Below are 14,189 nucleotides of genomic sequence, written 5' to 3' on the forward strand. Positions count from 1 at the left end.
TGCTTAGAACAAAAGCGCGAAAACGGTTGGGCGAAAATTTTGAAGATACATTTAAAATAATTGGCTCCAAACTTCGTTCGAGAGCATTATATGAAAAATTGCCCACCAATATCAGCCAAATTTGCTTTTATTTACTCAATTATCTTTAAAAACATTTCAAAATTAATAACAAATATATCGAAAGCAACCCAAAACGATTAAAACTACTATTTTGAACCACAGAACTCTCCAAATGCCATAAAAATTTGAATACAATAACTGCTTAACAAGCGTACATGCCAAAATGATCAGAAAAATAGCTCAAAACTGAATAAAAAACATTATTTTTTGATTCATAAGGTCAAAAAAAACTTTCTAACGCATTTATTACTATTTTGGCTATCTTTGATTAAAACAAAGAGTTTAAGCTTAAAAAAAACTGCATTAAAAATGCCGCACGTCTTCAAAAAATTCGCACACTTAACAAAATTTTTACACCTATATTTCTTCCTCTCTCTCTCTCTCAAATAACCGACATGAACAGAAAACTACTCACTCTTCTCTCAGCTCTTCAGGAATTTGACCGAAACACTGTTTTCACGCATTGCACTTCGTGTTTCAAATACACTCCAACAAAATTACCAATAAAAACAGACTCCACCAATACTCCTCTTCGAGTCGTAAAGGCAGAAAATCATAAAATCTTTCCCAGTCTTAATAAAAAAACATAAACCGACTAATGTCGGAAGAATTGCTCTCGAACGACAGGCGAGGCAACTTAATTCAGGGGCTGTAGCCTAGATTATTTTTTCTTTAAGGGTGCAAATATAGTAGACCACGCCGTGATTCGATCCATGGACCCCCCGATCCCTCACGAGCAGCACTGCCCACTCGGCTATCATGCCCCTGTTGTTGCTATACTGCAGTCGATTTTACTTTAGCAACAAGCTTTATTTTGGCGTGAGAGCAATAGAGATCACTCAAAAATGAAGAACGAAAGCGTGAAAAAGTCACTTGAGAAGACAAAGAATGTTCTAGAAGAAAAGCGCAAAATGGTCAAGCGAAAAACTTGCAAAAAAGACCAACACGTTTACAATAATTGCTACGAATTAGATACATTAATAGATCTCCGCGTCGTTAAAAATAAGAGCGCAATAATAGCCTGCTGAGAAGATGAGGGCGGCCATTAATAAGAAATTTAAACATAGCTAGCTGACGTCTGACTTGATTGCCCTCATAGACTAAACGAGAGCCAAGTGTAGTCTGCCTTAATCGGGGTATGGTCTGGTTTATGTGTAACCAATTTACACATAAGCAGGTTATCCAGTGTTCATCAGTGTGACATTACAAGGCTAACAGACGAATGTTAAAGTTCAAATAAGTGAAGCCGTTTGCAGCAAAGAAATCTCTGGAAAAGCATTAAGTATCGAGGAAGCTCCAATGTATAATCAAGACGTCCACACAAAATACGTCCACACAAAGCATTGGATCATAGCGGAAATAGCTATTAAAATGCAACTTTTTATTATTAAATGGTAAGATGCAACTAGTTTTGTTCAGTTTAGTCAAAGGACGTTGGTTAATTGCTCTAAAAGGACTACGGTTTCGAACATGACAGGCGAACTGTTTTAATCATTGCGTTTTGAAAACCACATTTGCCGAAAGCTGTGACAAATCGAAAAATGTGGACAAAATGTAAATAAATGGAAACAAAATTCGCTAAATCCTTGATGGATTCGAATCAATAAACTGTCACCATTTTACGCACAACTAAAATGCAAAACTATCGACAGGAATATCAGCGTTTGGGCGTGTCACTGTTTTTTGCATACGCTTACGCTCTTCCTCATCTTAATACATGTGTGCAGAAAACAGCGACGATGCTGAGTATATACACTCACTACGATGTAGTTTGTTTTGTAATGATTAACAGAAAAAAAACTACAATTTACATTTTTGTAGTTCTTGGTCACCTATTTACTAGTTGCGCCCAAAGAAGAATTATTAAAAAGAAGGGGACCTGTTCAGTAGGACGACAAAATGGAGGAGACAAAAACGATACCTCTTCGGCAGACAACGGTTGCATGCGATAATCTTCCGATAATCTAGTAACAGTTATTTAGTCACTAGAATTGGTTAAGAAAATTAAAATCTCACTCTCACTCTCTCCCAGTGTTGGATGTAATCAAGAAATAACCGTCACTTACAAGATTTCCAAGAAATTCTATTCATCTGCAAAAGTGAGTGAGAAAAATCAAACGTCAAGCGTGAAAGTATTGACCAATAAAAAACGAATTTAAAGAACAGTAGGACAAGTCCTGACCTACACTTCGAAGAATTTTCATTGACTAAAAAAAACTAGACCTATATTGTACTAACAATGTATTGGGAAACCATTAAGAAAAAAACATAACCGACTAACGTCGGGCGAATTGCTCTCAAACGACCGGCGTTATCAATAGCTAGGCACGGTTCAGTGAGGCTGGCTCTAGCTTGAGTCGACTCTGCAATTTATAGTTTTCTAGCCTTGTTAGTAAATAAATCAAATAACTGATATTTTAAAAATTTGCAAAATATTGGAAAACTTTTGAAAAAAGCTTCTAAATTTTGCAGTGAAAATCTTCAAAACATTTTTTTTGTCTCTGGAGTTAAGTCAAGTAACCTAGTAAGTCAAAAATTTTGAAAACAATTACAAATTTTAAAATATTGCTGAAATTCAAGATATTAAAAACTTCAAAACCAATTCATTGTCTCAAGAGATTATCCATTATCCCTATTGTCAAGCTTTTAATAGTTTCACTGGCTCATAAAGAACTATAAACTTGGAACATGATAATAATTTTGAAAATTTAAAAAAAAATAAAATTTATTAAAAGAACTGCTAAAGCTGGAGTCATTAAAAGATTGATACCATTGCATTAGTTCTAGAAACTATGCGACATCTTATTATCAAGCCTTGGAGAGGATCACTAGGACCCTGGTGCCAGAAAAAATGAAAAAAAAAATTCAAAAAGATTCAAAAAATTTTGCAAACATTTTCTAAAAATTCCTGATATTAGAATCTTGAAAAACGTCCCATTACATTTAGGAGCCATGAAGTAGCCTATAATCATTCCTAGAGGAGATTATGTGGCTCTTGAGGCAGGAGAAGCCTAAGAATGACAAAACTTCAAAAAACTTCATAAAAGATTGCAAGTTGCATAAAAAACTGCTAAAAATTGTGATAAAAATTGAAAACTAATTTGTGACCAATAAGATTTTCCCGTATTTTATGTAACTTATAATCAAACCCCAACGGAGATTTTCTGTTCGGCTTAAAAACCTGAATAAAGACAATAAATGTCAAAATATCAAAAAAAAGCAAATTTTGAAAAAAAGCTAAAATTCGTGGTGTTGAAATCTTGAAACGAATTCGATTACAAATAGAAACTACACAGTAACGTATTGTTAAACCCTAGAGGAGGTTCTTTGGCCATTGAGGCCAGCGAAATCTAAAGACTAACAAAAATTTTCAAAAAACTTGAAAATGCAAGTTTTACCAAAAAAATTGCTAAAGTTTATCATTCAAAAATTGAAAACTAAATCATGGCAAACAAAATTTTTTCAGTAACTTATTATTAAACCCATAAGGAAGTTTTCTGGCCCCTACGTCTGGAAAGACGTAAATAATGAAAAATAAATGTCAGAAAATGAAAAAATTTGCACGTTTTGTCAAGAAAATGCTAAATTTCGTGAAGTTAAAATGCGGAAACCATTCCTCTACCATTGGAAGCTATGCAGTAACCTATTATAAAACTCTAGAGGAGGTTCCTTGACACCAAGAACCTAAAAATCTCAAAAAATCACAAACAATTCTCAAAAAGCTTAAAAAATTTTTAAAAATTAGTATATAATCGCGGGTTTTTAGCGATGGGGTGTTCGTCAGTTGCCACGGGGGAAGGGGTGGGGATGCACCGGGGGGGGGGGGGGGGCTGATGTGGAGGGAGGGGATTGGGAAACAGTGGGGTGGGGACAACAACGTGGTGGCGGGGGGGGTGGGGGCAATAGTGGGCGGTGGGTCAACAGTGGGGGTGTGCCTTCAACCTCTAAGAACCGCCCTTCACACCATAAGTTTAAGTCTCCAAAACAGTTTGACCTAAAACATAGCTGAAAGGCTCTAAGAGCACTTAAGGCCCGCTAGGCGCAACCTGTTTATCCCGTTTTTGAGGACGAAAAGTCAAAAGCGTCAGACAAAAAATCGGTCAAGCGAAAAATCGCATAAAAAAAAGACCGACAGGACTAATATAATTGCTACAAATTTCGTTTGAGAGCAATTATTAACTGAAGTTTCAAAAACATACCCGGCAGAATGCCAGAAAATAGCCGCCGTTGATTCCCATAACTCTATTGGGATTGAAAAAAAAAATATCAACAAAAATTGATTTTTGTATTAAAACATTTTTAAGTGCGATTTATTTTGATGTCATTTCGTAATTGAATAAACTCCTGTCTCTCAGTGAGAGGCTACAGGGTCCAGTAACAAAAACAATAAGCATTATAGATAGCAACTAAAACTTATGAGAACAATCTATAATGCTTATTGGTATTGATAGTAGACCCTGTAGCCTGATAACGCCATGATTCGGCTGGTCCGCATTGGGAAGGGTGATAGGTCGTTATCTGTCTTGAGTCTTAGCTTTAAGTTTCAATTAGTTTGGTTGCTCATGTTTTGTTTCAGGTTACACAATTCAAGCCAGAGTGTCATTTCCGGTTTTACAACATTTCATCATCGTGACTTTACTCGTTACAACTTTTGGAAACAAATCAACTTACAAAAGGCGGTAAAACACAATAAACGTAAGAAGTTAATCTCTAGCATTAACATCCTCCGGGCCCACAAAACCTAACCCTAACCTGGTTGTGGGTTTGGGGTAGACATGCATAAGTTTTACTGCTGGTCTGTTTAATTTGCCTAAAGCGGTCTTAACCTCGCATGACCTAGCTATGTTGTCGGGGCCGGTGAAAGTCCGTGTGACTCGTCCCAGCGGCCAGATTCCTCTTGGTGTAAACTCTTCAAGAAGCCAGACATCATCCACTTCCAAAGCTGCTTCACAAGACGTCCACTTCTGTCGTTTGTTCAGCGAAGGAACATACTCGGTTAGCAGCCTCTTCCAAATCTGCTGAAGTCTCTGCTTCACCTGCGTCCACGCCGAACACTTCAAGGTAAGCGTCTCGTTGAAAACGGCTCCAGGAACATTGCAGAAGGGCCTTCCAAGCAAGAAGTGGTTTGGTGTAAGTGGGTTGTCGTCTTCGTGGTTGCTTCTCACGTGAGCGAGTGGACGCGAGTTGACAAGACACTCGGCTTCACTGACGATCGTGGCAAAGACATCTGGGGTGAGTTTTGCGGAGCCGAGGTTCAAAAGAAGAGCTCGTTTAACACACTGAACGAGTCTCTCCCACACCCCACCGAAGTGAGGAGCAGAAGGAGGGTTGAGTTTCCATTCGACAGACTGGTTCAGTAGCTGATCTTTGATGTAGTCGTGGTCCAACATCAGTGGTCTTCTTCTGATCTGCTTTCTTGCTCCCAGGAAATTGGATCCGTTGTCTGACAGGAACAAGCGCGGTTGGCCGCGTCGAGCGATGAAGCGTCGGATTGCTGTCAAACACTTGTCTGTGCTGAGATCCTCTGCAACTTCCAGGTGAATTGTTCTTGTAACGAAGCAAGTGAATAAGCAGATGTAGGTCTTCACTTCTGAATCTCGATGAACGACGGCAAACGGTCCAAGGTAGTCCACGCCGACATTGGTGAAGATGACTGGTGACTGAGTTTCCTGGAAACGAATGTCTGGCAGGTCTGCCATCGGTGGCTGTAGTCCCTGTGCTCGGAAGCGGCGACAGTCGAAACATTTGAAGGCCAAACTTCTCAAGAAAGCTCTGATTCCGAGAATGTGGCATCTCTGTTGTATGTAGTTGCGGGTGTATTCAACTCCAATGTGCATACAAATTTCGTGGCATTTCTGTATGTAGCGTTGAGTGCTGTGCTCTTTAGAATCCAGGATGATGGGGTGCTTGGCGTCAAAAGGTAGCGAGCTTCGTTTTGTTCTGCCACCAACGCGAAGAAGTCCACTTTCAAAGAAAGGGGACAAACAGAGCAGACGATCTTTCTTTGACAAAGGCCTGTGTTGTTTCATGTCTTTGATGGCGTCTTTGAAGGACTTCTCTTGCGACTTTCTGAAGAGATAAATTCGGGCTTCGTTAATGTCGTCGAGTTCTAGTTTGCCTCTTTGTTTCGATCTGAGATTCTTTATGAACCTAATGACAACAGCCATAGAGCGCATTAACTTTGTCCATTTTGAGAATCTGCTGACGTCGATAATACATTCATCGTTCGATGTTTCCATTGTGACGTTTGTCTCCTCCTTGTTACCCAAGGAGTTCTTCCAATGGCTTTCGGGATCACTTAAGAAAGCTGGAGATGTTAACCAGAACACATTGATATCACAGGCTGGTATTCCTCGGGAGACATGGTCTGCGGGGTTGAGTTTTCCGCTGATATGCTGCCACTTGGAGACGTCTGTGTTGTTGCGGATCTCTTGTACTCTGTTTGCAATAAAAGTTTTCAATTTGTCTTTGCTTTTGACCCAGGCAAGGACAGCTTCACTGTCGCTCCAAAAGTGTCTTGAGACAACTGGTATTGTTAGCTGCTTGGAAACAAATTGCATTAGTCTGCATCCTAATACGGCTGCTTGCAACTCAAGTTTCGGGATACTGATTTGCTTTAGTGGCGCGACTTTAGCTCTAGCTATGACAAACCCAGTTGAAATGGTGTTAGCTGATTGAGATCTGATGTATATGACTGCTCCATAAGCCAGCTGTGAGGCATCACAGAAGCAATGTAACTGGTTTATCGGAGACGGCTCGATCGGAGAAACAAAACATCGCGGCATTGATATTTCTGGCACATTTAGATATTGCTCTATCCATGTTTTTATTGCTTTCTGTTTCTCGTCTGACAGGAGATCATCCCATGCAAGTCCTTCTTTCCAAGTATCCTGCAAGATGATTTTTAGTGTAATCAATAATGGGGCAATGATTCCTAATGGATCGAACAAGCAGGCAATTAGAGAAAGGAGCTTTCTGAGTGTGTAGTCCGTTTTGTCTTCCTGAACTTTGGCAAGCTTCTGGTGGAAGAAAGTATCATTAACTGTATTCCACATTACGCCTAAGACACGATGTTTGTCTTTTTCACTGTCACAATGTTCTTTGGGTATTTTGCTTAGACATTGAACAGAGTTTGAGACAAACTTAGTTAGACTGAAACCTCCTTTAGAGAGTGTTTGTCGCAAGTCTTGAACTGCAGTTTCAGCTTTCTGTTCATTGACGAACGAATGTACAAAGTCATCCATGTAGAAACTGTTGAATATTAGATCTTTTGTAGCGGTGTTTCCGAAGTCTTTCGCTGTTTCTTGGAGGACAAATATTGCTGTAGTTGGTGAACATCTGGCTCCAAAGATGAGTCGCGTATACTGGAACTGCTGTACGGAGTTGTTTGAAGGCCAAAGAAAACGGAGACATGACTGATTTCTTTTGGCTGGTTTTTGACTTGTTTTGCTGGTTTTTGACTGGTTTTGGCTGGTTTTTGACTGATTTGGCTGGTTGACCTTGAGTGCATTGATGTAAAATTAATGCCTGTTTTCTAAATTCCATTCAGTTGAACCAATGAGTTTATTAAGTCAGAAAACGAAGCGTGCGAGTTGTGACTTGTGATTCAAAAACGTGACAAAAAGAAAGACATAGCAGGACAGTTCCTCAATTATTTAACACAATTCCAAAGAACTGAATTAACTAACGAAACAAATATGAGCATTTTCTCAGCAACATTATATTTTGACAGTCAAAAAAGCGCAAGAGCCCAGATCCACAGAAAACAAATTATTTAAAACTTTTTCTAAAAACTCAGATTTGTCAAAATCATCAACAATAAGATAACTTTTGATAAATAATGATACTACATGTGTTAAGAATGAATACACCAAATTTGAGGAAACCAGCCTAAACCAGCCTAGAATAAACTTAAATCCTTATTTAGAGGATACCATAAACCGTTAGCATTCATAAAACCTTTTCCAAAAAATTCCATTGGATAAAAAAATTTAAACACAAAACTGAAGTCAAGATTGAAGAAATCTCGAAATGATGCGAAAAGTGTCGAAAAAGTAACAAAAAATCACTTTCATTTTTTGAAACTAAAGTCGAAGTCATATAAAGCAATAGCGGTCAGCTCAACATTTTCATAAGATTCATTTCAGCCTCGTCGATAGCCAAACAATGCCATCTGTCATAAATGAGAGTGTGATAAGCTTAAAAAAAGGCAAATACGTGCGAAACTCAAACATTAACAAATATTTTATAATAACACATGGATTTAACTAAAAAAATAGCAGCTCCGAAATGAAAGAAATGGCTAAAATCACAACTCTAATTTAATTTCCCAATGACATCAAAAGTCGAAAAACGGCAACAATCTCAAAACAACAGCCGAACGACTCCGGAATCACCACGAAGTAAACTCAAGTTAGACCCTAGCCACCCATTAATTAAACCAACAAAAAAAAATACTTCAGTCAATTTACACAAATTTACATTCAATTTTTAAAACAAAACATTAAGGGAAAAACAAAATGTAGTAAATTTCTGATACTTTTCACCAGTTGCGACACCAAACCATTTTTTATAACAGATTGCCTCATATACTTAAATTATGGTCCATAACTTGAAATTGATATTCGCAACATATTATAGCAGAAAATATAGTAAACGATAGATCAAGAAACAGGAAAACCAACCTGACAGGAAAAAAATCAAATATAAAACCCTACCTTTTTTAATAACTTTCTCTTATAATTACAATATGTCAATAAATATCTTCAACACACCTTAGGAAACAGTCTCTCTGCTTATTCATTGAGCACCCACACAACATGGAAAAATTCTCAAATGATTAAAAAATCAGCAAAAACTACGCAAAATTGAAGAATTGGTACATTTAATTAAGGAAAATCTTTAATCAAGCCTATCCAACCTTTAATTTTTTTTCAATTAGTAACAATACAATACACCTCGAATAAATATAGATAAACAAATTAAAAGCCGAAACTACTCTGAAAAGCAAAAATTTCACGCCATAATAAAATTTTACAACGAAAAAAACTTGATTTCTCGCTCAACTTCCTCCGTTTCCGCGAGACCAAAATCATCACCCCACATTGACTTCCAATCTCAACAAAATGTGTGAACAGTTCATAAAAAAATACCTAGCTTGATGATAGCCGTGGTGGCTTTGCAGATCCTCAGACTCTAAACAGGCCGAACAAGTAATCAGATGTTATATTTTCATTAATTATCAGTATACCATTTGGCTGCTCTCAAATAACTTTCAACTAGAGTGATTCAGTTGACCATATTTGCCTAGATAAATGTAGGCCAAAGTAATTTTTAAAGCGAGGAAAATCATTTTTCGAAAGCGAGGTATGCCACCTTTGACCAAAAACTTTATCCAAAAAAAACTAGCTCAACTAAGATTTAAAATTAAAGTCACAAACGCAAATTAGAATGAATGAACAAAAAGCTTATTTGATGTTATTGCAACAAAAATATTGAACACACAAATGAAAAAACCGCCGGCCGCTGACCGGCAGCTTGAGGCATATCAGGATACAAACAAAAAAAGATAGAGACCGAAAATGATAGACTTTATTCTAACTGTCAAAAAGTGTTCTAGTTTGGGGCGCAATTCCAGTTAAATTCTAAAATTGAACTTAATTCAGCTTCTAAACTGAAAGCTATCAAGCTCAATACTAATGCCAGCTAGCAATCGCTCAAATTAACTTTGATAGCCTAATGCACCATGACTTAATGAATGGGCTCTATCGGTTATCCCGTTTCTTTTAATCTGCAATTATGTCCTACATTACGTAATTCCATGAATGATATTGTTTAAAATCCTTTCAATTCAAACAGTAACGTAAGTCAGAAATCAAAAAGATCTTGAGAAATACAGCGCCTAAATACCATTCAAGTTCTTTATTTTTATGAAACACTTTGTGGAAACATCCATTAGTCTATATAAACGACAGTAAGTAATTTTATCATATCATAACCAATTAATGGCTGACAGATTGATGCGGACATACATAGTAGCTAGTGTTGACCAAAATTTGAATCTGTCAAACACATTGCATGAAAGAAAACCAACAGTAACAATCAATTAACGCAGACGTTTCTAAATGACTAAAAAATCACTTTAAAAGGTCCCGAAGAAAGACACACAGGAAGCAAATAATTGGCATTATTGTAGTATTAGAGCAATTAGAATTGTGGGGACAGGAATTGTTTTCCATGTTTTCAGCTGGGTCATAATTTACACACAGTTAGGTTACAACACACGCACACATACACACTCTTGTCATGTTTGCGATCAAGGCAATAGAGAGAATAGATAAGAAGCGGAGAAGCAGCTTTAGTTCTTTTTCGCTTACTATATTCAGGATCCAGATCTTGAGTTTCTAAAGACGTAACATACTATCACTACTTACAAACAATTTACAGAAAAAAAACGAACGAATGTATTCGGTTCCCCACATCCCCCCCCCCCCAGTTGATGACACCCTGTTACATAATCTAGATATTTTCCCATTATAACCCACGATAAGCCCATTCATAGCCCCATTATGGTAGTAATTATGATTGAGTGATGGGGGGGCTATACGTTAAATGACGACTACGATGCAGAGGGGGAGGGGAGGGCTATACCGTAACGGGAAAAACCCCAAATTATGTGTAGTTATTTATACTATGTACGCTGCACAGTGGGGTGGGGGTACGTAGGGTCAAAATAAAATCCCATCAGGAAAGCTTTAGTTGAAGTCACACTTTCTCAAGGCTGGTCACTTTTGGTCCCAAAAAGCAAAAAGCAAAGAATTATCGGGTATTTCCCATTATAGCCCCCCCCCCCCAGCTTAGTGGTCAGATAACCTATAGCCCCCCCCCCCCAAAAAAAAAAAACATGGTAATTATACCATAATGGGGGGTTATAATTTCATGGGGGGCTATAATGGGAAAGACCCGAATTATCAGGTCCTCGCAGAAAATAGCATATATAATTAGTTCTAGAAGACTTTATAAGAACTTATTATCTTTGCGAAACATGGATTTGGATGCTTTGGATTTTGTTGTTTGTTTTGATTTATGATGACCAAATCCAGAGATGATCAGAAATGTGAACTGCTGCGAGAGAACAGAAATAGTAGTTAATAAATACAACATTGTGATGCTAAACCAAATTCCAACCATAGCGAAATGAAATCTATGCATAGATGAAGAAAGCACATTGAACAAAACTAAAGAAACCGTTTACTTCCCCCTCTTATAGAATAGCAATCTATAATTGACATTTTAACTATTTTTCAATGGTAAAATAGCAACAATGGGCATTAAATTTCACGCATAAAAACGGTACCACAATATTATCTTGATTGCAAAAAGAAGCATTAGACAGTCGTCAAGACACGCTTCTGGAAAAACTAACTTGAATCGCCTCCCCAAATACTTTGTCTCTCCGGTTATATGCCAGCCATTACACACGACTCAGTATGCATTGATATTGCAAGTAATATGCCTGGGGGTTGCAAGTAACATGCGTCCAACCACAAACGGAAAGCCCCCCCCCCCCAAAAAAAAATGTTTCGGGGAAGAAAACGAATCCCAACATAAAACCAACTGGTACTTCAATCTGCGGCGTTTGCACTGACCTGCACTGGCGGCGTTGGCATTGCCGGAAGAAAGTGGCTTGTTGGAGTAGTCTTCGGTGCTCTCGCCCCATGAAAAGCTGGCTGGTAGTTTGTCAGCCGGGATGCAGTTGAGCACCTGACCCCAGACGAGGGTTCCCATGCCCAAGGCCACGGACCATAGCCACAGGTCCCAACTGAGTGGAGTTGTAAAAGTAATGACACTGCCAAATTCTACAATCAGCACCTGAAATTTAAAGAAAAATGCACTGTTGTTGTTGTTGTTGTTGTAGCTGATAGACAGAAGTGCGTTCGGCTTGTTATTTAAAGAGTCGGCTTGTTATCTTAAGGGTCATGACTCTGTCTAATGCCAGAGTTAAGACGAACATTCAATTGTCTGATTAAAGCTGACTCAGTAACAATATGTACAGCTCAAACTCCCCCTCCCCCTCCCCCGATTTCCTTCTAAATTTTTTTGAGGCAGATACAGACTTAGAGAAACATACATGGCAAATTGCAGGAAACTAGCCGCCATTGATTCCTATAACACCGATTGGGATTTACAGAACAGAAGATATGGAAAAATTGATTGATGTACGAAATTTTGATTTCATTCCGCAGTTAGACATACTCCAGCTTTTTTTTTGAGAGGATGCAGGTACTAGTATCAATACCAATAAGCATTAGAAATATTAACTACGACTTATAAGAACAAAGTTCAAGTAGCAACGATCTACAATTTGGCGTTATGTCTATTTTTGATTTCGTTAATGGATACTGATTATGTTCATTGTAGATTGCTTTGCTAAGCAACTGCTGTTTGAAAGCAATTCTAGCAGAATGAATGAACAATGAAACTAGCCTACAGAAGTCAAAAAGATTTCACGCAAAATGTCGAAAAAGCGGCAAAATGAGTTTAAAGCGACACAAATATATAATCAACGAAGTAAGAAATAAAAAATCATAACCAAAAGAATCCCGGAAACGAATCGAAGAAGTCTTTGCCAAAAAGCAGCTTTTCGAAAAACTAGTTTCTGACGGTAGCGTGCCAAAGAACAGAACAAACTATCTTAATTGAAATAACAAGAGAATTTAACGAAAAACTAAATTAACCCAAAACAAACAAAAATTCCGTAACGTTTTTTGAATTTGTGGAAGTACAAACTGAACAAATTATTTCATGCAATCCAGAAATTTATCGCTCAAACAAATTTGGACACTCCAAAATAAGCACAAAAACCTCTCTAGTTCTGAAATAAAGGGTAAAAACTGTTATAAATTAAAAAATTCAACAAGGATTCTCAATTTCTTGTCCAAATTCGAAACACAAAACGCTTGGTACAAACGAACCTATATTTAAATTGTATGATAAACTGCTTGCCAGTATTAAATTTAATTTCAATTACAAGTAAAAGCAATAAAACATGGGCCAAAAATCGCTAAAATAGCGCCCTAAAACCGGCTATTTAGTTGAAAATACATCAAATTAGCGTAAAACTCCCCTTAACTGCCACCGAAACGCTATCAGAACAACATTAGAATGATAACTTTAGCATAAAATAACCTTTTAGACAACACAGAAATTTCGAAAAACAGAACAGCTGGAAATAGCCGCACGTGAACAAAATTGCTCGCTGAGCAAACAATTTTTACAACACATTGCGTGCTCTGTTTCAAAGGAAAGCATGAAAAAAAATCCACTCTTTTTCCGCTCTTCGAATTTGTTCAACAAAACGACTCTTTCAAACTTTAATCACTGCCTGAACTTCCGGTTTTCTTGTTCGCTCCTTTATATAAAGAAACAGAGAACCGCCTGTTCGAGTCATAAAAGTAGGAGCACAATCATAGCCTGCTGAGATGGGTGCGCCTATAAAACAACTTTTAAAGGCCAAAATAGGTTTGATGAACACTGGTGTTAAAATCGATCAAACGAAAAATCGAATAAAAAATGAGCAAGGAGGGCCCAAATAATTGCAATAAGCATCATTTTGAGAGCTCAACATAGCATGAAACCTGATAGTGGATTTGAACAGCCGCAAGTTAGTGTGGTACCTGTGCGATGATGGTGCCAATGACAATGGATACGAAGAGTGCGTTTGTGAAGATGCCTTTGAAGACATTCCTCTCTCCGTGGATCTTGCGCGCGTTGATCTCGTTGAAGCACTGCATCAACACGAACACATTGAACACCATTGTGAAGTGGTCATTCGGCACTTTTGCTTTTCGGGCAAAGTCTCCATCGTCTTCAAGGGGAAGAAACATTGGACCTACAAAGCAGCAAAACAATCACCATCTTAACTTTAAAATCAAACTTAGCTCAATGAGATTGACATTTGAAAACACTGTTTTCAAAATTCTAATTCGGTTGATTCTAAAAATTTGTTTATACGTTATTCCTCGCATAGAACAAAGCCATTTTAGGCCGGATGATAGGCCCAAAATAAC

At 37.8% G+C, this 14,189-nt stretch overlaps 1 protein-coding gene across 1 annotated transcript in view; it reads right to left on the bottom strand.

Moving 5' to 3' along the window:
* Window positions 1-14,189, bottom strand: part of LOC142341430 (plasma membrane calcium-transporting ATPase 2-like) — a 184,091-nt gene that overhangs the window by 37,092 nt on the left and 132,810 nt on the right. Inside the window, 3 exon segments of the mRNA XM_075392362.1 lie at window positions 10,497-10,523; window positions 11,769-11,991; window positions 13,797-14,011. Of these exon segments, the coding sequence (XP_075248477.1) occupies window positions 10,497-10,523; window positions 11,769-11,991; window positions 13,797-14,011 (465 nt within the window).

The sequence above is a fragment of the Convolutriloba macropyga genome, chromosome 6, assembly GCF_964194025.1.
Source record: "Convolutriloba macropyga chromosome 6, txConMacr16.3, whole genome shotgun sequence".
Classification (NCBI taxonomy): Eukaryota; Metazoa; Xenacoelomorpha; order Acoela; family Convolutidae; genus Convolutriloba; species Convolutriloba macropyga.